We start from the raw sequence: 25240 nt of genomic DNA, 5'->3' as shown, positions 1-25240 counted from the left end.
GCGGAAATAGAAGTGAAGAATAATGCAGAAACACAATCTTCCCACAACTGCTAATTAAAATGCAAGACTAAGGTCTCAGAACAAGCTAAAAAATGCAATCAGATGGAACAGAGCAGAAAAGTACAAAGTAGCATCACCACACTGGTCACTATACTCGTGACTTAAATACTTAAGCAGAATTAAAATAGTTATTTTATTTCCTTTTTGATGAAAAGCTACTTAACTCGTCCAAGTCTTGTATAAAAGATCTAAACACTATGTAACTATGAATGTATGTAATCACATTGCCTACAGCGATACCACTCAGCTATAACAGTCCTTATTCCCTGTAATAAAGTTTACTCCTTGTATAGTTCCATTGCACTTTATCAACCCAGCATAACTTCTGTCACAGAAACATATTTAAAGCCAGATGATGTGGACAAAACTTGTCCTCTTCCACGCTGTAGTATGTGGGTGACAGATAAGTCTATTAACAACCAAAAGTTTAATAACTTCTTTACAGACTTGGTATCTTTTATATTGCAAAAGTCACCATAACTATTTATAAAATAAAAGGTCATTGACCCAATGCAGCTGCTTAGCCTAGCCTTTAACGTCAGTTCACTGGGTAAACATTTCAGTGACTCAGTTTTTAATGAACATACTCAAGTTACTGTATTGTCAATATTTTCAGATAAGAGCTTTCCATTCTGTCCAGCAGTTGTTTTCCTGGAATTGCACACATGAAGAAATATCTCTTCACACTCAAATCAAGTCATTCTTTCCACCTGTATTCTATTTCACCAGCAACATCAACACCTCTCAGTATAAGTTTATCATTCTGCTCTACATGCTGTTGTGCTAATGCCAACCTCTACTTGACTAGTTTATAATTCTGAGCAAGTCATTTAATCAAACAGTGCTCTGTGGCAATTGGAAAATTTGGCTAGGCTCCTCAGTGGCCTCCTGAATTTCTTGTCTAGTAGCTACCCATCAACCTGTCAAGCAGGTTCCTCACTTTAGACCAGTGCATCAGTTAGCAGGGCCAAACAGCTGTGGTGAAACTCTCTTCAGACCTGTTGTTATTTACCCCCTTATTTCATCGTTACATGGGGTTGTGGTACCACATCAATTGTATCAGCATGAAAAGATGATCATGGAAACTTCTGATCACTTATTTCAACTGTTTACAGGGTTAAGGTTGTATTTCCTATGGTTCCAAATCACTTTAATATCCCGACAAATTATTTTATCATTTGCCTTCCCTACCAAAACAGTGATTTTTTTACAAAAATCGATCCCAGTTTCCAACAGATAGTTTCATTTTGTCTAGAACTAAAGCATGACCCCTACAGATGTCAGTACTGCCACATTTTAAATTAATCCTTAAGATGTCTTTAGAGGTAAGTCCTTCAAATGTTTCATCTCTGTAAAGTAATTTAAGATTGGAGACAGAGTTCAAATTAATTAGCATAATTGAGACTTCAGCACCTACTAGATGTCCTTTACCAAGATGAAGATTTACACTATCATTCTACCAATTAGGTCATGTGTGAGTAAGAAGATAAACCAGGAAAAGGGAGCAAGTAAAGTGTGAAAGCACGTGGGTCATACCTCTCAACTGTCCAGATTTTTGCCTCATACTTTTTGTCTCTTTCTTCATCAAATCTGTAGTTTTCTGGCAAGTCAGTGAGGACTGAATTCACCGAATAATGACAGACATTTGAGTTTTAAACATCGTATCCTTCAGAAAATGCATGCTAACACTAAAGCTTTTGTTGTAGCAACTTACAAAGTTTATAAGAGTAATATTTAAAATGCATCCCTATTTTTAGGCCTTTGTCCAGATTTCTTGTGCAAAGAGGTTGAGACGTATGATGTGGGAGCATGTACTTAACCAACCACATCAACACCTTCAAATGCTAGAGGGAAGCTGTCCTTACCCCCTCTCTGTTTCAGACTGTAATAGTCAAAGATCCAACTCTCCACTATTAACCACATGGGAATAAATGAGCAATGTAGATGGCAAGTAGAAGAGATAGAGTCCTTCCATTTTTAAATGGTGGAAGTCTGTTCTAGGATGACCTAGATGGGTTGCTACTGCACTTCAGTACATACAAAAATCAGTTAGATGATTAATCTCTAGCTGTAAAAAGAAATAGGAGGCCTGGGAAGGTTAGCTGATGGTTGATGTACACCTAGCTGTGCTTAGTTGCCACAGATGGACACAGATGCTGTCTTTTGTTGCTAGCGTCCTCTCCTGTTCAGCTGGTGAATCTGGGCATCTTGAGGCAATGTTACAATTGCCTCATGTACACAGACAACCCACTCCTTCTCCCACAAAACACAAATACATGTGAGAGATGCAACTATATAGCCAAACTGGAGGCTGAGCTCTCTCAACTCAGGACTGGCAAGACCAGACAGGAGGAGAAGGAAACCACGCACACCACAAACCCAGTTTCTCATAGAACTATCACAACTGCAAAACAAACACATAAACACACAAAGACATACCGGAGGCACTGATCAAAATCTACCAAAACTACAGAGGCCTCCAAAGCAGACACCCAAGCAACTGCCACCTCAAGACATAAGACATGCAACACATAGTTCTCAAAGTCAGTGTGCTAAACAGTCACAGCCCTTAAGGCCAAACACAATGCCAGACACACTTGTTATAGGTGACTCCATAGTCAGACACACTGACGTCCCACTCACCAGACTGAACAAGGAAAGATCACAGTTAGCTGCCTGTCAGGCGCTAGAATCCGCCACATAACACAAGCACTCAGGTCACTCCACAGCAAGTACAAGTATGACTCAGTCATTGTCCATGCCGGTGTGAATGACCTGAGACGCACTCCTGGACTACATGAAAAGAGACATAGAGGAGCTCTGATTATGTAGCCCAGGCCGGTATGACCCTGACCCTGAGCAGTATCCTACCCTCACCAAGAATGATGCCACAATACAGAGACAAAATGATCAGCTTTAATAATTGGCTTAATTACTGGTGTCATTCTAAGGGGATCCAATGTCTGTCTGCCTGGGATGACATGCTTGACAAGCCACGCTGCTTCGCAAGGGATGGCTTGCACCTGTCACCCTGGGCTTCGGATATTGGCAAAGGCTCTTGCCACCCCATAGTGCCTTTTTAGGCAAGGCTCAAATGATAAACCTACTAGAAAACAAAAATGGAGAAAAACTAAGGGTAATACTGCTCAATGCCAGAAGTCTAAACCTCAAGATGCACGCCCTCCTCAGTATGGAGAACATTGATGTTTGTGCTGTGACTGAAACCTGGTTCAAGGCTCCTGAGAGCACCCCAGCACTATCAGGTTATACCTCATATCATGCTCCGCCCCAAAATCCGGACCGAACTACAAAAGGAGGGGAGTATCCATATTCATAAAGGATACCCACACCTCCAGGTTAGTGGCAACGCACATCGGAGACCATCCAGGTGCAATTAACCATAGGTAAAACTGCCCTACAGTTTGTAACATGCTACAGACCACCTTCTCAAACTCAGGAAACCCACACAGCCTTCCTGAAGACACTGGAGAGTATAAATGTCTCTCCAAACACCATCATATTGGGTGACTTCAACTACCCAAACATAGACTGGGAACATTACTCAAGCCCCAACACCCTAGCCCAAAGGTTCCTTGAGTTCATAAACTCAAATGCTATGGAACAACTAGTCACCATTCCCACAAGAGGAGAAAATATACTAGACCTGATCATCACAAACATGGGGACAAAATGCTCCACACCGGAAGTATATCCCTCATTGGTGAGATCAGACCATAAGTTAATCTCACTGGAGATCCACATCCCGCCCCCAGCAAAAAAGACCACAGTGAAGAGCTTCTCAAAAGCAAACTTCACACTTCTTAAGACTGGAGTGGTATCCTTCAAGGCCCCCGAGCCAGTGGAAACCACAACCCACGCTGCTGAAACCCTTACAAATGCCTTCTACGAGCACCTCCAGGAATGTATGGATCAAGCAATCCCTAATAAAATCAAGACCTTTTCCACCAAAAGCAGGCGCCCGGTCTGGTGGACTCCAGCCATAAACAAACTCTACAACAAGAGGAGAAACCTACTACATGACAGAGCAAAATCCCTAAATGGGAAGGCATCTCTGATCAATACTAGCAAAAAACTACGATCACTCATAAAATCATCCAAGGCCAACTTTGAGAGAAAAATCGCTAATGACACAAAAGGCAATCATAAAGCCTTCTTTAGCTATGTTAGAAACCTGGGTGGAAACTCCCAGATATGCTCAGAATTAGTCCAAAATGATAAAAAATTCACTGAACCCACAGACATTGCCAACATACTGGAAGACAGGTTCAGTGCAAATTCTCCCTCCCTCCCCCAAAAGGAGAAATATCTATCCCACCAGAGTCTAGCCTCCCAAACATCTCAGATGCCCAGGTGAGAGCTGCTCTCTAAAGCAAAAACACAGCATCAATGGGACCGGACGGTGTCCCCGGCTGTGTGCTACACAAACTCAATGAGGAACTAAACCCACACATAAGGCTGCTGTTTAATCTTAGCCTTACTACAGGATACGCAAAGAATGGCGACGCAACTGTGGTCCCACTCCACAAAGGCGGTGCTTCTACGGACCCTGGAAATTACCGCCCCATAAGCTTGACGAGCCTTGTCTATAAAGCCAAGGAGAGGATCATAATGGAACTCATAAATAAAGACATTGGGGACCTACAGACACTGGATCCTACCCAATTTGGCTTTGTCAAGGGCAGATCCTGCCTCTTGAACTTGGTCGACTTTTTCGAAACAGTCACTAAGGCCATTGATGAGGGTAAGGCAGTTCACACAGCCTACCTTGACCTAGCAAAAGCATTCGACACAATACCCCACTCGGGCATCATAGAAAAGCTCACCAGCTTAGATGTAAACCCATATGTCACAAGATGGGTTGCAAACTGGCTCAAGGACAGAACACACAGGGTTAGAGTTGCTGGTGCCATGTCAGACTCTAAGCCGGTCACGAGCGGTGTCCCACAGGGCTCAGTCCTGGGCCCCTCTTGTTCGGCATTTATTTTTCTGAAGTGCAGGCAAACATAGGGGATTGTGGCTGACAAAATTTGCAGATGACTGCAAACTGGGCACCATAATTGACACTCCATCAGACACAGACATCCTCCAGAAAGGTCTCATAGAAATGGATAACTGGTGCCAGAGCCATGGCCTTAAGCTAAATGCCAAAAATGTATAGTCATACCCTTTGGGAAAAACAAGGTAACCCCTAATTACCACATAGGTGGTAATCCATTAAACACGGAAGAAGTTATCAGGGACCTGGGGACCCAAGTTGACAGTAACCTCTCTTTTGACACTCACATTGCCAAAGTGGTTAGGAAGACCTTCTACATTGCCCACCTGATCATGAAGGGATTCACATCCAGATCAGGAGAGGTCATTGTACCCCTGTACTCTTCACTTATCAGACCAATGATTGAGTACAACGCCCCATTCAGAATGTACCTTACCCGACACCTGCAGCAGTTGGAAAGACCCCAAAAGTTCCTCACCAAAAGGATAAAGGGGCTCAAACATATGTCATAAGATGCCTGACTGAAGAAACTCCAGCTCTATTCAGTCGCATACCGTCTGCTCAGAGGTGATCTGTGCCTGACATACAAGGCCATGTCCAACCCGGAATTAATGGACATGCTCCACCTCAAAAAATCCAAATCCACCAGAGCCACGAGCAAGAGACTTAAACCTCAACACGGATATAAATAGGACGTGCTGGAGGGACAGATTCATCACCCAGAGACTCCCTACACTATGGAACAGAATCCCAGTCCATGTGAGGCAGAGCCCCTCACTGACTCAGTTCAAGAGAAATCTTGACGAGTGGATGGGAGATCGTAGGTTTACCCCAATCATCTCTGTATCACTGCTGGACAGAGGCACAGCAAACTAATGGGTATAGTATTCTCATCCTAAGGGGTGGTGAAAGCCACACACACTCTGGCTAGGCTTATAAATGCCCTAGGGCAGATAGCCTAGTATGAACCTATGAACCTATGTTGGGGAGGAGCTCTGAGGAGGAGGGAGGATGCCCACAACTGGCTATCTATTGTTAATATCTGTGGAACTGGGACCATACTAGAATATCTAATGGAAACTATTAAGTTAAACTACAAAGCTGTCTGCTCAAAGTTAGGTACTAGGCTATCAGACCAAGGGCCTAAGTAAGCCTAGCCAACAAGGTTCTGTGGCTTACGCCACCCAAGAAAGTTATTTTCCTGTGCCACTGTCGAGCAGAGCCACAGAAGTTATCCCCGGGGTGAATTTCCCATTTCCCATCCACTCATCAAGATTATTCTTGGAGTGCTAATGAGGAACTTTGCTTGACATAGATGGGTAGCTTGCCCCAGAGTATGGGGAGTCTCTGGGACAGGAATCTATCCCTCCAGCATGTCCTGTTTATTGTGGTGACAAGGTTTAGTTCCTTAGACTGTGTAGCTCGGAGGGATTAGGATTTCTTTAGGTGTAGCATGTTCAACAGCTCTGGGTTTGACATAGCTTTATATGTTAGGCAGAGATCACCTCGGAGTAGGCAATATGCTACAGAGTAAAGCTGGAGTTTTTTGAGATGGTCAGTGTAGGGCATCTGTTTGAGGCCAGTAATCCTCTTTGTGAGATACTTCTGTGGCCTTTCCAGCTACTGCAGATGTCTTGTGAAGTACATTCCAAAAGAGGCATTGTACTCTATAATGGGTCTAATGAGCGTCAAGTAGAGGGGAGCAATGACCTCTTTTTTCCTGGATGAGAACCCTTTTGTGATGAGGTGTGCCACGTAGAAGGACTTCCTGAGTACTGTGGCGATGTGATTGTCAAAGGAGAGACTACTGTCCACCTGAGTCCCAAGGTCTCATCACGCATTTGGTGTTAAGTAGACTGCTGCCTATGTGGTAGTTCATGGGTACAGAGATTTTACCAAAGGGGATGACAATGCACTTTTTGCATTGAGCTTGAGGCCATGGCTCTGACACCAGGCATCTGTCTCAGCAAGGCCCTTCTGTAGGATGTCCACATCATTTGGGGACTCGACTATGGCTCCTAGTTTGCAGTCATCTGTGAACTTCGTTAGCTAGAGGCGTTCTGTGTTAGCCTGTACTTCAGAGAAGTAGATATCAAACAGGAGGGGTCCCAGGACTGAACCCTGTGGTACTCCACTTGTCACTGGTTTGAAGTCAGATTTGGAGTCTGCAACTTTTACAGTGTGGGTTCTGTTAGTGAGCCATTTGGCAACCCATCTTGTGACATAGGGATTTATACCTACTTTAGTGAGTTTAGCAATAATTCCAAAATGGAGGATGGTGTCGAAAGCCGTGACGAGGTCAAGTTAGGCTGTGTGAGTCAACTTACCCTCGTCTATGGCTTTAGTGACTGCCTCAAAGAAGTCGATCAGGTTCAGGAGGTATGATCTGCCTTTCACAAACCTGAACTGGGTGAGGTCCAGAGTTTGGAGGTTACCAATGTCTTTGTTTATGAGTTCCATGATGATACGTTCCATGGTCTTGCAGACCAGGCTCGTCAGGCTAATAGGGCGATAGTTCCCAGGATCAGTGGTGGCTCCCCCTTTGTGGGGTAGGATAACTGTTGCTGTGTGCCATTCAGTGGGTACAAAGCCTGAGGTGAGGCTGTGATTGAACATGGTGCTTAGGTGGGGAGATAGTTTGTTCTGAAGTTCATGTAAAACGCAGCCTGGGATGTTGTCTGGTCCCATGGATGCTGTGTTTTTGGCTTTAAAGAGTGCAGCCTTTACCTGTGTAGTTGTGATGACAGGGACTCTGCATTCTTCATGTATAGATATGGGCCCTTTAGGGGGTAAAGTTAGCACTGAACCTATTTGCCAGGATGTTGGCAATATCAGTTGGTTCTGTAATTTTCGTGCAGTTGTGCTGTAACTCAGAGCAGATCTGGGTGTTCCCATTGAGATTCTTGACATAGCTATAGAATGCTCTGTGGTTGTCTTTAGAATCAGTGGTGATTTTGTTTTCGTAGCTAGCTTTGGAGGATCTTATAAGGGATCTCAGCTTCTTACTGAGATTGACCAGGGAGCTCCTCCACTCATGGGATTTTACTGTCTTTTGCAACAGTTTCTTCCTTCTGTTGTACAGTTTGTTTATGGCAGGGGACCACCAGATTGGCTTCCTTTTTTTAGAGGATAGCATCTTGGTTCTGTTTGGGATAGCATGATGCATGCACTCGTGTAAGTGCTTATATAGTGCACGTGGTTTCCTTAATGGGGGGGTGGGATGTGGATATCTAGGATGATTAGCTTATGGTCGGATCGGACCAATGAGGAGCTGACTTCAGGTGTGTAACACCGGTCACTCATGTTGGTAATGACTAGGTCTAGGATATTGTTGCCCCTGGTGGGGGTGTGGATAAACTGATCCAGGGCATTGGAATTTATGAATTCCAGAAAGCGTTGAGCGAAGTAGTTGGTACATGAGTAGTTTTCCCAGTTAATGGTGGAGTAGTTGAAATCGCCCATTATTAGGGTGTTTGGTTGAACCCTAATATTTTCCCGTATATCAAGAAAAGAGGAGTGGGAATCCTGGGGCATGGTTGGGGATCTGTAGCAGGGTACAATTTGGATTGCAGTTTTGCTCAGAGTTAGTTACACTTGGATAACCTTGGATGCATTATGCTGAGGAGCTAGCCTGGAGGTGTGGATATCCTTAATGAATATGGACACACCTCCGCCTTTGGTGTTCCGGTCCAGGTTACATGGCCGAAAAATGTGGTATGAATTTTAGCCTGGTAGTGCAGGAGTAGTCTCTGGAGCCTTGAACCAGATCTCAGTCACTGCATAGATATCGATGTTCTCCATTTTAAAGAGTGCCTCGAGTGAGTGCATTTTGAGATTTAGACTTCTAGCATTAAGTAGCATTACCCTCAGTTTTTGCTTGCTTGTTCTTGTTACGGTGGTGAATTTGTCATTTGAACCTTGCCTAAAAAGGGCACTGTAGGGGCAGCAAGAGCCTTAGCCAGTATCCGGAATTCCAGGGGCAACATGTACAGGCCATCTCTGGCAAAGCATCGTGGTCTGTCGACCATGTTGTCCCAGGCAGACAGATACTGGATCCCCTTAGAATGACACCAGAAGCTTAGCCAATTGTATTGAAGTCAATCATTTTCTTCTTGTACTGCGGTATCATTCTGGGCAATGGCAGAATGCTACTCAGGGCTAGGGTCATAGCTGCCTGGGCTACAAAATTGGAGAGCTCTTCCATGTCTCTTTTCATGTAGTCTAGGGAGGTACATCTCAGGTCGTTCACACCAACATGGACAATGAGAATCATATTTGTACTTGTTGTGGAGTGACCTGAGTGTGTGGGTTATGTGGCAGATCCTGGCACCCGACAGGCAGCTGACAGTAACCTTCTCCTTGTTTAGCCTGGTGAGTGAGACATCAGTGTACCTGACTGTCAAGTCACATATGATTAGTGTGTTGGATACATTGTTTTGCCTTATGGGTTGTGGTTGAGTAACACACTGAGTCTGTAGGCTGTGTATCATTTGGGTTGTGTTGAGGGGTGGAAGTAGCTTGCGTTTCTGCTTTGGAGGTCTATGTTGCTTGAGCAGGTTATTATTGAGAGCCTCCGTGAATGTTTTTATGTTTCTATGTGTGGATTTTGGTGGTGTAAATTTAGTGGGGACTATGTGATGAGTGTGGTGCTGTGCAAGTGTTTACCTTCTCCCCTTGACTGTCAGGTTCAGTCTTGGTTGGAGAGAGCTGTACCTCCAGTTTGGCTAGGGCTAGATAAGTGCATGTCTCACAGGTTGCAGTGTTGGTTGGGAGGAAGAGGGGGTTGTCTGTGTACAAGAGGCAATTGCTACATTGCCCCAAGATGCCCAGATTCATCAGATAGACAGGAGAAAACACTCTTGGACATGCCTGAATAAAAAACTATTTTCCTCTAGATAAGTGAGGAAAGTGAGTACAAGAGCTTTTTTTCTCTAAGCAAGTGAGGAAAGTAAGTACAAAAACTGTTTTCCTCTAGGTAATGAGGAAGGTTGAATGCTGTAGTAATTTGTAGCTTATTTAGTGCTTACAACAAGTTCTGAACAAGTGCTGAGCATGAATAAGCAAATTCAAGTGCTAAAACTAAGAATCTGTATCTGGAGTAGACTAGTTACAGGAAAGAAAAAGTGCAAATGCAAGCTTTTAAATCAGAAAGTTGAGAGAGATGGAAAAACTGCCCAAACGGCCAATAACTACAATTTCTGGGCCAGAACCACTCCTTATCTGGTAGATAGGTTACCTAGTGCTTACCACTTCCGCTGAAAAGCTAGGAAGCTTCCCTCCAACACAGAAAGGCTTGGGGGGGCTCAGGAGCTTACAAACAGTCCTGGATACAGCAAATCTGTATCTGGACTAGACTAGTTACAGGAAGAGGGGGAAACAAGTGCAAATGCTGGCTTTTAAATCAGGAAGTTGAGAGAGAGAGATGGAAAAACTGTCCAAATGGCCAATAACTACAATTTCTGAGACAGAAACCACTCCTCTTGTGGTAGATAGGCTACTTAGTGCTTACCACTCCCACTGATAAGCTAGAAAGCTTCCCTCCAACACAGAAAGGCTTGGGAGGCTCAGAAGCTTACATACTGTCCTGGATGCAACAAATCTGTTGCAGAGTTTTTTTACTTTCTGTGAACTGCAGGTTTGTCTATGTCCATAAACACTGTAATTTGTTATACTTTCCTTTCATCCATTTGTTTTCCAGTGCACACATTCTTATTTAGAGTCGCAGGGGAGCTGGAGATTATCCCAACTAGCAGAATGTTGAATTGCTTCTAAATGCTTCACCTGTCAATTGCAGGAAGAAAATTCCCACAAAAAATAATGCCTGTAGGCAGAGTACAGGATCATCACATCATCTTTTGGCATGTGTTTTGGTAATTGGAAGAAACTTGACCCCCCCCCGATCAAAAATGTACACGTTGAACATGGGAAGACATGTAAGATTTCACATGGAAAGTACTTCAGTCAGTAACTGAACTAAACAACCAAATGCTATGAAAATGTAGTGATCAACCATCTCACCACTTTGCAGACACACACCTAATTGTGTATGTCATATATATATATATATATATATATATATATATATATATATATATATATATATATATCTCTATGTATATATATCTCTATGTATATATATATATATATATATATATATATGTATATATATATATCTATATATCTCTATATATATATATGTATGTGTATATATTAAATGTGTGTGTTTATATTAATAGTCAGACACGACTATTGCTGAATGACATAATATCAAATCCACTTAACCTAAACACACGTTACACTATGCATGCATTTTAGAATTAAAAAAAAAAAAAAAACACTTACTTGATTTTTGCAGGTGGGCAAGCTCGCCTATACTTAAGTATACCATTTCCAAAGTCACACAACAGTGGGGAAAAGAGATAAATCCCAAAATTTAGTTAATAATGTTCTCGCACAGTCTCTTATCCAAGTATCTTTAAAAAGTGTCTAATTCACAGGTCAAAAAAAAAGCAAGTGATATCAGTCGACCAAGCGCATACCCACATCCTCCTCTGTTTTCAGGAGAAAACCATTTCTTTGTTATTGATGTAAATTTGGTTTAATTTTTGACTCTTGAAAGTATTTTCAACAAAATTAAGAATGAAATTTACACTGGATCAAGAAAGTAAAAATAATTTAGTTTGGTTAGATTACCTCACTACCCTGTTTATTCAGCTGCTGTAGAATTTGCAATTTGCTGAGGAGCCAACTTGCCTAACATAACTCAGTGAAGTTAAACCACCCAGTTGCTGCTTCCTGTAGGAAATTCTAAGGCTGTGCTGTCTATGATTCCTTTTCATGGGGGAGATTTCTCTCTCCTTGTTTCTACACCTGATGAAGTTGGTATATCGAATTTCAGTGGGTGTGAGGGGCTTGCTCTCTGAAAAAAAATTTGTAAATGTATTTATTTATTTATTTTGTGGGGTTTATACTTCTAGAAGTTGTAATTCATGAGTTGGGTGCTTAGGAACTTCTAGTGAAATCCATTTATTTGCACTTTCTGAAACAACTCCACTTGAACCTGACATTTCTTTTGTCTGCAGCTGCATGAAACTTACTGATCGAGTAACCACAACATCTAAGCATGTCCAGAAGCTGTGTAGGTTTGTCCAGTTGCACCAAACTGACAAAAACCCAAATATGCATTTTTTGCCCCTGTACATCCCCCCTCTTAATTTAATATTTTCTTCTTCAATGTCAGTGTAACATGGAAAATGAGAAACCAGTAGAATAAAAAGGAAATCTGTATTGCAGTTTCTGCAGGTAACTGCAGTCTGAAACACCATACAGATGACTGCAATTTGGGCAGTGCATTTTGCACCTTTATGAAATAAGGAAACAGTTACTGAGAGCTGTGCTGTGAAACAAGCAACTGAAAAAGTAGCAGTTTAGTATCTAGCAAATGATAGACAATATAATGATATCAGATACATTTTGAAAAAGCCGGATAGATTCATGTTGAGATGATAATTGATTACCAAGTTATATGGCATTGCTGACTTTTAATGGCAAGCAGTAATCAAAGGGAGCTGGAGTAAGTGACTGGTACCATGTGACTGGAAACATTTCTGTGAGCTTCTTGCAAAGATTAAAACGCAGTACTGAAGTGTTTTTCTTTTTCTTTTCAAGAAATCAAAAGTGACAAAGAAAAGTGCAGTGTTTCATAAAGCTGGTTTCAGCTCAGCCAACTCTGATCAGATTCAGAAACTAGTGGAAAATGAAGTACAAGAGGAAGGCTTAAAAAGGGTCATCTCTGCTCCATTACTGTGTAGCCCTGACGCAGTGGCTCTTCAAAAAAGAAAACTGTCAGTTTCTGATGAGGATCTGCACATGTGTAGCGATGGAGAAAGCAAACATAAAAAACAAGGAGGTAAGTGTATTGTGCAGGTTAGTAAAATGCAGGACGTATTCATTTTGGAATTGCATTTGCTCACTTACAGATTTTGTTGAAGTACCTGTAATACTTTTTAAAATCACCACAGACACACACATATTGCCAAGTACTAAATTTGAAATATTATGTAAATTCATAGTGTGACATTTTTATGCAGTTTGAATGCGCATTTATTTTAAATACGTATATAAAATAAGTCACTTAACTAAACAGTGAGCAGCACGTTTGTTTCCCCTGTATGCTGACAGTCTGAGCCACTGTGGTGGCTGTGTTTATTAATTCATCCATAATAGAAATATATACCGAACAAGTGGTGTCCCACAAGGCTCAGTCCTGGGACCTCTCTTGTTCGATATATATATATATATCTCGGAGGTACAGGCCAACACGGAAGGACTGCGGCTGACCAAGTTCACAGATGACTGCAAACTGGGCGCCATAATCGACTCTCCAGCCGACACAAGCATCCTCCAAAAGGGCCTCATAGAAACAGACAACTGGTGCCAGAGCCATGGCCTCAAGCTAAATGCCAAAAAGTGTATAGTCATCCCCTTTGGCAAAAACAAAGTGCCCACAAATTACCACATAGATGGTAATCCATTAAGTACAGAAGAAGTAATTAGGGACTTGGGGACCCAAGTTGATAGCAATCTCTCATTTGACAACCACGTAGCCAAAGTGGTTAGAAAACATTTTATATAGCCCACCTAATCATGAAGGGATTCACATCTAGATCAGGGAGGTCATCGTGCCTCTTTACTCATCCCTCATCAGGCCCATAATTGAGTACAATGCCTTTGGGATGTACCTTACCAGACACCTGCAGCAACTGGAAAGACCCCAAAAGTACCTCACCAAGAGGATCAAAGGACTCAAACAGATGCCATATGCTGCCCGGTTAAAGAAACTCCAGCTCTACTCAGTGGCATACCGCCTGTTCAGAGGCGATCTGTGCCTGACGTATAAAGCCATGTCCAACCGGAATTAATGGACATCCTGCACCTCAGAAAATCCAAATCCCATTGAGCTACACGCCCGAGAGACTTGAACCTCAGCACTGAAATAAATAGGACATGCTGGAGGGACAGATTCATAACCCAGAGGCTCCCTTCACTCTGGAATAAAATCCCAGTCCAGGTTAGGCAGAGTCCCTCATTGACTCTCTTCAAGAGGAATCTTGATGAGTGGATGGGAGATCGTAGGTTTACCCCGGGTATCACTTCTGTGTCAATGTTAGACAGAGGCACAGTATACTAACCTCGAAAAAGGGCATAGCAAAATAAATTTAAAATGGGTGGCGAAAGCCAAACACATTCTGGCTAGGCTTATAAATGCCCAAGGGCAGATAGCCTAGTATGAACCTATGAACCCAACTGTGTTATCATTTGGTTAGCCATCAAGGGGATTTCCTTTAAGGTCCTCCCATTTACCTGTACGTGCTGTGGTAGCGCTGAAGGAGTAGATGTGCAGTGTGTTGTACAGAGGTTGTGCATCCATTCAGTCTTTGGTCTCCACTGGGGATCTTTGAGAGTGTGCACTCCTGAGACACTCATCTCCATTACCTATTCAAGACAGAATTGAGAAGGCAGTGCCTCATCATTTCTCTGCCACTCTCCTTCGTTGTAGTCAAAAGTTTCAACCTTCTATGCCACCAAGCTGACAGTGGTGAAATAAATAGTTACACACTAAGTGTATTGGGAAAAGGACAAAATATACTTAGGTTGAAATTTATTGTTGCATAATTTAGAACCCTGCCTATTTCTGCTGACAAAGTTGATGTCCTCCTATTCATCTGTTGCAGTATTCTTAACTTGAAGGAGTTCTCCGCCGTAGGCAACCCGACGTCGGCTAGTATACAAAAGTCTTTCACTGCTGTAGGATGCATGGTATGTCACACGTAGGCTGCTCTCATACATTGGCCATAAAAGTGACGTGCAAGTGCATCTACCTCAGAACTTCTTTCTCTAGCTGTTTTCCTGCAGATTTTCAGAGAAGTTCCCCTGTTGGGGAAATCTTGTTTCTTTTACTACTTGTGATAGGGTTCATGTAATTTCACATAAAGATAGCCATATTCAGTGTTAGTTCTGCCTAGGGCCTACCTACGACTACAGATCCTGTCCCATTTTCCAGGCCTTTGTACCAAAGACCCTTAGAAGTAGACTCTCCTCCTTAGCCATTTATTTGTAAAATCAGTGCTTAAAGTTACTAGCTAAAGATGCAATGGAGAGATCCTCGGTCCCTGAGGTAGAGTCGGTTGCTAAGTGGAAGGCGAAAAAGCTGAGACCTGAAGCTTCTGCTGGGCCTGTTATAGCCGTCTCTCCTGAGGTAGATGAGATCCTGGAGGTGTGTCTAGTCCCTGGTTCCGGATTACAGGCTGAGCCCACCTTGGATTTGACCACAGGCATGTTCTCCGAGGCTGAGCAGGCATCCATTCCAGATGTACAGGGGTAACTGAGCCTCGTAATAACCAAAGACCCTAAAGGGATACCTCAGATCCTGGTGGGGGGAAAATTCACTCGGATATCATCAAATGTAGATCTACATCTGGCTTTCCTACAATAAATAGGGCAGACCTGCATCAAAAGAAGAACCAGAAAACAAAACATTTAGCTTCTCCAAAGAAACCTCACAGTGGCTGGGAACAATTCACCCAAGGTATTTTTCAATGCCCTTATGGCTCTAAAGCCCCCCTTGGGTGTTTCATGTCCTACACCACCCAGCACAGCATCTCCTCCTAGAAGAGTCAGGGAAGAGGTTTCTTCAGTTGAAAGGAAATCCTTGCAAGAGGATCTCTGGCCTACTTGTCACAGATCCCATCCCCACTAGATTATGCTTCCCCGGAGGAGGACTCCAATGAAACTGACTCACCCATGAAAGAATTATCTCTTGGTGAGACCCTAGTCAAAATGAGAGATCATTTCAAATGGGATATCACTCGGGTACCTGATGTACAAAAAAAGGTACTATGACCTTCTGCAGGTGGAATCACCCAGTTCTTCAGCTATTCCTCTTGTGCTAACTGCTTTACTAGATGCCTTTGCTTTTGCTTCCAAGGCCCCAGACTTCCAGCCTCCTGTTCCTAAGAAGCCTGACTGATTTTACAAGGATCTTGAGGACTGTAAGTTCTTGTTTAAATGTCCTTCAGCAGACCCATCAATGGTTTCAGACAAACCATCCAGGTTACTGCCTTCAACCTCTCTCCTTCCTTCAGATAAGAACAGCAGGATCCTGTAAAGACTGAGCATAAAAAAGTGTACACTTCAGCTACCTAGGCATTTAGAGACATTAATTACCAAACACACATGACCAAATTTGCCCTACAGCTTCTTTCACAATTCTCCCACGTTGTGTCATATTTGCCTGACTCAAAGAATAATACCTTGGCTGCACCCTTGCTTGGAGTTTCTTCACAGGTAGCCCACCACTCCATCAAATGCAGCTGTGATGCTGCAGTGGCCTGTGCCAGGGCAGCTGCCTCTGGCTGTGTCTTAACGAGATTCTCCTGGTTAAGACTCCAGCCATTACCAGAGGATATCAAATCTATGCTTATGGATGCCTCTTTGAGCAATTCTGCTTTGTTTGGCCCTGCAGCTGCTAATTTATTTAAATCTCTGCAGGAAAGGGGAAAATAAGTGCAACAATTGAAACACATTTTTTTCCCTCCAGTGCCTATATTTCAGAGAATTACCCAGCAAAAACCGCCTTTGTACGTAGGCACTCCCACCCTCCTCCACCTAAAACAAAAAAAGGATGGTAGGAGACCTCATCAGTCCAGGGTGGCCCCTGCAACTCTGGTTTAGAAGTGGCCCTTTCCAGACAAGCTTGGTTCCCTGTGACTGCCCAAACTGTCCCGCCCACATCCCACTGTCCCAGCACCTCTCTCTGTCTCTGCCAGTCTGGAAAAGCACAACTCAAGACTCCGGAGTTCTTTCCATCATTCAGAAAGGATACTTTCTAGTATGGGATTCCCTGCCTTCCTTCAGGGGCACTCCTCAACCACCAAAGGAGCAACTGCCCTCCTTTTCAGAGGTTCTTCTAGACCTATGCAGACAAGGATCCATTCAGGAAGTTCCTCAAGACCAACAAGGAAGAGGTTTCTACTCCAGAATGTTCCTGGTGCCCAGAAAGGATGGTCCTAGGAGGCCCATCTTGGAACTCTTATTTCGGTACCTTTCTGAAGATTCCCACCTTCCTTGTGTTGACTCTTCAAACCTTGATGTTCATCGTGTTACCCTGCTGCAGTCATCACACTTGGGTTATCCTGTTGTCAGGCGGTTACGCAGTCGGCCGGAATTCCAAAGTCTTGGTCCGGCGTCGGTTGCTGTCACTTCTTCCCTGACGTCAGTGCGCCAGGGGTATATATAATGCATCTGACGCCATTTTCTCCAGTCTTTCTTGCCACGCGGTGCCCGAAGCAGAAGCAGTTCGCAAGTGCCGGTCGGCTGACTCCTGAGATTTTCGAAGTCGAATTTCAGATCCGAAGTCTTCAATAAAGCTAAGTACCCTGTTGGGGAAACTTTTCTTGCCTCAGACCGATGTTAGAAAAAGTATTTCTTGTGGGAAGCAAATACCTCATAAGGATTTTCATTCTTACTGCATACCTTGCCTAGGCCCAGACCACGATGTCACTGGTTGTCGTTTTTGTGCTAGGTTTAATAAGCGTACTATTAAAAGACGCTTTGACTTCGCACAACACTACTTCGGTAGAAAATTTAACTACACTATGCCGTCGGAGCAACCGACTACCGGCGTGCACAAAAAAATGCAAGGATAAGGATAGGCAGCCTAGACCCAAGCCAGACTCCGAGGCCTCGGCTGGTCCGGTCTCCGGTTCACTGGTCTTCAGTGAGGCTCCGACGCAGCTCCTGACTACCGCAGATCTGGAACCCGAGACCGCTTCGGAGCTTTTGTCGGAAAGTACTAGGCCGATGCAGCCATTTTGTTTAGCCCCTACCGACGACACTGCTGATAAAGATGTCGGTACTGCAGAAACACCTTCGGTTTCTGAAGGCGTCTTCAGACCGATGACGCTCACCATAAAAACATATCCTAAGACTAAGACTCCTATTAAACCTAAAAAGACTGCACTTCAGTCTCCAGTTCAAGGCCCCATGCCTAAGAAACAGATGCTCAAAATGGCTGAAGATTTGATCTCTTTAATCAGGGGTTCCCAACCCCCACCCGACAAAAGGCCTAGACAAGAGGAAGATTATGTCTCCTCTGAACAAGTGTCTATTTCCTCAGGCTCCTCTGAGGACCAAGATTACTCCTTCTCCCCTTATGAAGATTCTGATGCTGAGGATTCTATTCCCTCAGCTTCTCCTCCTGAAGACTACTCCTTTAGGGAAACTTTACACACTATGAGGGAACATTTTCACTGGGAAGGTCAAGACTACTCTGACTCAAAGAAAAGGCTCAGAGAGTTTGTTTTACTCCCCCAGCACAGACCACTTGCCATCCCCCCAATTTTAGACATTGTGGATGATGTTTACTTAGAATCCAGTTTGAACCCAGATTCTTTGCCTCCTGCTCCAGCCAAATATGACAGATACTGTAGAGTGCCTGATTCCCCCAAATTCCTTTATAAAAGCCCTGCTGCTGATCCAGAGACCATCTCCCAGGGTCCCAAAGGGGCTAAGGCTTCTATGGCAAAAAATCCTGTACCCTCTGAAAGGGACTCCAGAGCACTAGACAGGTGGGGGAAAAAGGTTTACACCTCAGTCACTCTAGCTATGAGGGCACTAAATTGCCAATTCCACATGCTAAAAATATCAGCAATTTCTAATGTCTCAGTTAAAACAAAAAATGAGCACACTCCCTCAGCAGTCTGAATTGAAAGAAATGCAAGATCTCTTGCATGCAGCTGAACAGGTGGGCAAACATACTTTACAATGTGGGTTTGATTCTTTGGAGGCTTCCTGCAGAGCAGCTGTCATTGGGTCTGTTATACATAGGCATGCTTGGTTAAAGGAACAAACTCTGCCTGATCATGTTAAAGCAAAGCTTCTAGATGCTCCCTTACAACAGGATGTTCTTTTTGGAGTTAAAGCAGAATAAGTCTTAAAGAAAATGGAGGATAAGGCAAAATCTATGCAGACAGTCAAAGATTTTCTACAGGTACAGCCCCCTCGCTTCAGCAGAAATTGGCCAACAACAAATTGGTCCATTCCAGCTACTGACAGACCACAGAGGGGTAAATACAGATGTCCAAGAGGCAGTGGACAACCACAAGGCCAGTACAAACCTCGACAATGGGGGCACTGCAACACAGAAGGGAGGAGAAGACAGGTCCCAGACTGCCAGAAGGCAAACTCAATGACTTGCACCTCATCTGGCCAAACAACACTCTCTTGACAGCCCCCTTGGGAGGAAAACTCACACTTTTTTCAGACAACTGGCACATTGTCACAAAGGACAAATGGGTCCTAGACATAATTTCACAAGGATACAGATTCCATTTCCACACGTTGCCAATGAAAAGAGGAATGATAAACCTGCCACAAAATCAATGGGCAGAGGCACAAAAACAAATTACAGCTCTCACTGACATGAGAGCCATTCAACTGGTACCTACTCGAGAGCAAGTTCAAGGATTTTACTCAAGACTGTTTCTAGTTCCCAGAAAGGACAATGCCTCGAGACCAATTCTGGACCTTTCAATTCTAAACACCTTCTTACAAGTACCCAAATTCAAGATGCTAACACTACAGCAGCTTCTTCCCATGTTGGGCAAGAAAGCATGACTAGTAACGTTGGACCTCAAGGAGGCATACCTGCATGTCCCTATCAGACAAAGTTGCAGAAGATACCTCCACTTCATCGCAGGCTCAACCCATTACCAATTCTCTACACTGCCCTTTGGCTTATCTACTGTGCCCAGGGTCTTCACAAAATGCCTGGCACCAGTAATTGCATACTGCAGACAAAGAGGAATTCAAATATACCCATACCTGGACGACTGCCTCATCCAAGCAGAGAGCAAGGACATCCTCTTACAACATCTGGCTTTTGTAAAACATCTTCTAAGTTGCCTGGGGTACATAGTAAACGAAAAGAAATCAAAACTAGTACCCTCACAAAATATGACATTCCTGGGTGCCAGCTTGAATACAACGGCCCAGAAGGCTTACCTGATGCCAGACAAACAACTACAGCTGACTCAAAAGTTCAAAACAATGGCAACAAAGACCCAACTACCTGCAAGAAAAATTCTGCAGGCCTTGGGCTTCATGGCATCTTGCATACTACTAATACCATTTGCAAAGCTGCATATGAGGAAATTACAGTGGTACCTAAAAAGCGTATGGTCTCAACACAGCCACAGCTTGGACACAATAATCTCTCTCATTCCCTGCCTACAACAGGAGTTTCTGTGGTGGTCACAGGCATGTCACCTCAACAAGGGTCAGCCTTTCACCTTGCCCCCAGCCAGGCAAACTATCACAACAGGTGCATCGGACTACGCCTGGGGGGCACACATGGCAGGACAGTGCATTCAAGGCATATGGACTGCAGATCAAAGGAATCTGCACATCAATCAAAAAGAGATGCTAGCTGTACAGAATTCTCTGACAGCCTTCAAGAATCTATTACATCCAGGACAACTTACAATAAGGACAGACAACACCACAGTAAGGGGGTACACACTCCTACCCTCTATGCAGGCAAGCAATGACCTTGCGGAACACAGCTCTGGCTTACCAAGTTCAGTTACAAGCTCAATTCCTGCCAGGAAAAAAGAACACATTGGCAGACGACCTCAGCAGAAACATCATGGATCCCCACGAGTGGAAACTGGATCCACAAGTATTTGCAATGATAACTCAAAAATGGGGCCTTCCAGACATAGACCTGTTTGCCAGTCCTCAAAACTATCAACTAACAAAATTTTGTACAAGGACACTGCACCATCAAGCTTGGAAAGTGGACGCACTCTCATTCAGTTGGAAAAACCTGACAGTATATGCCTTCCCTCCATTGCCTCTCCTCACAAAGGTGCTTCTGAAAGTCAGAAAGGAGAGACCACGACTGATATTCATAGCCCCAGACTGGCCACGCCAGCACTGGTACCCACTATTGAGGAATATGGCCCAGGGCCCACCTTGGATTTTACCACAAATTGCCCATTTGCTCACACAGCAAAACGATCAGATTCTTCACAGCCAGCTCAAAACCTTAAATCTGGCTGCATGGCAAATTTTTATTTTTTTTATTTTATTTTACATTTGTTAACCGGGCTAGTCTGGCTGGATACATGTCCATTTTCAGCAGAGGCCCGAGGAGAAAAGCTCCACTATCAGACTAAGACATTACAGAGTTTGTAGTCACTAAATAAACTAACTATACACATAAAACTAATATAATAAGGCTAAAACAATGCATATACATTTTTCTAATAAAAAACTGATTAGATGACAATCTAAATTCAGACAGGGGCTCAGCAGAAACGCTACAGTATCATATAAAAAATAATTAGATGTTAAAATTTTAACTAGTAGGTAGTCCTGACAACAAGTAGGTATTGGCTGAATGCTTGAAAATGGTTTATCTAATGTGTCTAATAAGCAGGTTAGTAGAGTAAAGATAAAATATAGTTGGAGTATAGGAAAGGCAAAAATGAAGTAAAGAGACTGTTGATAGAGATACAGTTTCTGTTAGGTAGTGATATTGTGGACTGAAGTAAGGCTATATTGCAGATAGTAGAAAGAGTAAAGTAAAGGGGGGGGAAAGAAAAGAAAAAGACAAAGATAGTGTGAAATGCTGGAGGTAGTAGGATTAAAGGAGGACAGAATGAAGAAGCAAGAGGCAGGTATCAGCATGGTCAGTGGGGGAGTCTAACAGTTGTTAGAACTAAAGAGTGATGGTACAAAAAATGGGACAGTGGAGACAGTTTAAGTAAGAGCAGAAGAGCAAAAGTACAAAGGAGTGGACTAGGGAGAGTGAAAAAATTTACTGGGGTCAGTCAGGGTTGGAGCAAGGGCATAGCCAGTGAGTTAGTAGGTAAGTTTGTATCTGTTTTCTGAAAAGATAACATGAACTTAGGGAGGTCAGTTCTGGGGGAAGTTTATTCCAAATAGAACCAACAGTGTTTGCAAATAAGGAATCACCTGATTTATTATGAGATTTCAAAGTAGTAACTAGTAGCCTGTTGGCTGATCTAAGTGTAGTGAGATTTTTGTAAGGTGTGATGAGATTATTTAGTATGGGTGTGTTGGTGGGGTAATGTAGAATTTTAAAGGTGATGATTAGTTGCTGAAGGAGTATTAGGTTTGGAAGTTCAAGCCAGTTTAGTTTCTTTAAATTAAGACAGTGATGAGTATGAAATGCAGAGCCAGTGGCAAATCTGGCTATACTATGGTAGGCGGTATTGAGTTTTTGAAGATTAGCTTTAGATATGTTGGTAAAGGTAGGTGAGGCATACAATAATGTTGAAATGAGGTGAGTTTGGGCAAGAGCCACTCGGGAAGTAGCAGTGAGAAAGGGCTTAAGTCTGTAAAGGGCACCAATCTTTTATTGACTGACTTGATAGTTAGGTCGATGTGATAGTCAAAATTTAGCTGATTGTCTATGGTGATGCCTAGCAGCTTAGTGGAATAGTCTGGTGTGATGACAGTGCCTACATGATACAATTGAAAAAGTGATAGGGTGGATTTAGTGGTTGGGGTGAAAAGTAGAAGTTTGCCTTTTTTGGGATTTAGGAGGAGACAGATATGTTGAAACCATTTTTCTGCTGCAGAGAAGACCAATTGGGTAGCAGAGTGGAGTTGTGCTGGGGACGAAGCAGAGCAGATGATAGTGTAATCATCTGCATACTGTATACAAGTGGATGTGGGGAGGGAAGTGGGCAGGTTATTTATGAAAATAGAGAAAAGTAGTGGACCTAGGATGGATCCTTGTGGGACGCCAATAGTAACTGGGAGTTGGGAGGATAGATGGCTGTCCCAGAGGACTGCTTGTTTTCTGTTAGTCAGGTATGAGTCAAACCACTGTAATGCTTGTGAATTAAGTGAGAGGGATTGTAAGGTATTGAGGAGAAGTTCATGGTTGACCATGTCGAACGCTTTTGAGAGGTCCAGGAATAGTGCGGAGGAGAACAGGTTGTTGTTACGGTTTTTATTGATAGAGTCAGTGAAGGAGAGAAGGGCAGTGGAAGTACTGTGGTAGGGTCTAAAACCATGTTGTGATTCTACAAGCAATTTGTTATTTAAGAGATAATGTAGAAGTTGATGGTGAATGCAGCGTTCCATTATTTTGGATAGAGGAGATAGAAGGGCAATTGACCGAAAATTGGAGAGTTCATTGGAGTTTCCCCCTTTATGGAGGGGAATAATATGGGAGATTTTCCAACAGGATGGGATTTTGGATTTAGTTATAGTTCTGTTTATTAAGATGGAGACTGGGTAGGCTATTTCTGTTGCAGCTAGTTGCAGATATTCAGCTGGAAGCTTGTCTGCTGAAGGGGTGCAGGGTTTGAGTTTAGATAGTAGCTTACGTATATAGGTTGTTGAGACGGTTTTAAAGTCTAGCTTATGGGTGCTGTTTTGAGTGAGAGTAGTTTGGAGGATTGGGGGGGGGCATGGTATTAGCTAGAGAGGTGACTGTTTGAGAGAAGAAATTGTTGAAAGTGTTGGCAATTATGTTAGGTTGGGTTTGTGCTAGGCTGTCTGGGGTAGGTGTTTTGGTATTGCCTGGATGGAGTAGTTTGTTTATTCCTGCCCAAAATTGTTTTGGGTTTTGGTGTTGGTTTTGTTGGTATTGAAGGTGATAGTTTTTCTTGTCCAGATAGATAAGCTTCTTTGTTTTGTTTCTCAGACACTTAAAGTTTTGATGGTCAATTGGGTTTTTTGTGGACCTCCATTTAGACCATAGTTTATTTCTAGCTCATAGTTTGTTTAGTTGTTTTAGAGAGCCATGGGGCTTTGGAACTGACTCTAACTAAGCGGGATGGGGCATGCTGGTTTAGAATTTGTAGGAAGGAATTGTTGAAATGTGTTACTGCTTCATCTATTGGGAGGTATTTTAGAGTAGACCAGTTATATTCCCTGAGTTCATTTTGAAAGGATACTAGGTTGAATTCTGTTTTGTTGTATTTGAGATATGTAGTTGGTTTGGGATTGTTAATTTTACTTTAGTGATAAAGGTAAGGAGGTGGTCGCTTATATTGTCAGGGAGTATTCCTGTTTTGTAGGAGAGGGGATTGTTGTTGGTCATAATCCAGTCTAGAATGCTTTGTTTGTGGGTGGATTTATTTATCCTAGTAGGGAGTTGATGGTTTGATGAAAGTTAAAGAGATTAAGGTGAATGGTGGGAGTGGGGGATATGCAGGAGTTCCAGTCAATGTTGAAATCACCTAAGATTATGGTTTCTTGGGGAAAGTTACAGGAGGCCCAGCTAAGTATATTCTCTGGTATTGATGTTCTTGCCTGGGGGGATGTAGGAACATATTATGTTTATAGCCTTGGATTTATTAAGTTGGAGTTTGGTACAAAGTATTTCAGCATTTGCTGGGAGGGGCAAAGAGTCAATTAAGGCTACCTGCAGTTCGATTTGTATAGGAGGGCCACTCCTCCACCCTTTTATTAAGACGATCTTGCCTTAAGGTGGTATAGCCAGGGGGAGTAAATTCGTTGTCTTTGGTACTGGGTTTAAGCCAGGTTTCTGTGAGACAGAGGATATCAAAGGCATAGAAGTGAATTAATGCATGAAGTTGTGTTACTTTGTTGTTAATGCTACGAATATTTAGGTGAGCAATAGAGAGTCAGTGGTGAAGGGAGAGCTAGTATAGTTATTAGTTTGGTTTGTAGGGTGGGATTGAGGAGGTATTGGGACCAGGGTTGGGGTGGATGTCCCCATGTATTAATAAAAGTGTTTGTGGGATTTGAAAGACTTTAGTGTATTTGATGGGTATTATAAAGAACCGTTTGGAGGTTGTGAATTTGTAATGGTGTAGTTTATGGTAGAGGGGAAGGCAGGGACAGGTTGAAAGTATATTAATATGAGTTTGATCAGGTATGGGAAGTGTAGTTGTAGTAAGTTTGTGTAATACAGGAGGTTGGTTAAGACTAAGGTGCTCATAGGAGGTAAGAGTGTAGTAGTAAAACAGGATGTTAAGGAGAAGAAGAGGAAAGATTGAGTTAAGGGTTGGAGGCATTATTTCAGTGAGTGAGGGGTTAGTAAGTGTAGGATTGTGTGATATATAAGTAATAGGGTGAGGTGGTAAGGATTTGCTC

General features: G+C 43.0%; 1 protein-coding gene across 3 annotated transcripts in view; it reads left to right on the top strand.

The window, feature by feature from the left end:
• LONRF1 (LON peptidase N-terminal domain and ring finger 1) overlaps nucleotides 1-25240 on the top strand; it is a 1181374-nt gene that overhangs the window by 331679 nt on the left and 824455 nt on the right. For all 3 annotated transcript variants that reach the window (XM_044062498.1, XM_044062495.1, XM_044062496.1), the window contains exon 5: nucleotides 12746-12986. In XM_044062498.1, the coding sequence (XP_043918433.1) occupies nucleotides 12746-12986 (241 nt within the window). The remainder of the gene's footprint in view (nucleotides 1-12745; nucleotides 12987-25240) is intronic.

This window comes from Protopterus annectens, chromosome 2.part1 (assembly GCF_019279795.1).
Source record: "Protopterus annectens isolate FY-2018-M chromosome 2.part1, PAN1.0, whole genome shotgun sequence".
Classification (NCBI taxonomy): domain Eukaryota; kingdom Metazoa; phylum Chordata; order Ceratodontiformes; family Protopteridae; genus Protopterus; species Protopterus annectens.
Note: the sequence above shows the minus strand (reverse complement) of the source record. Positions and strands in the feature narration are given on the sequence as shown.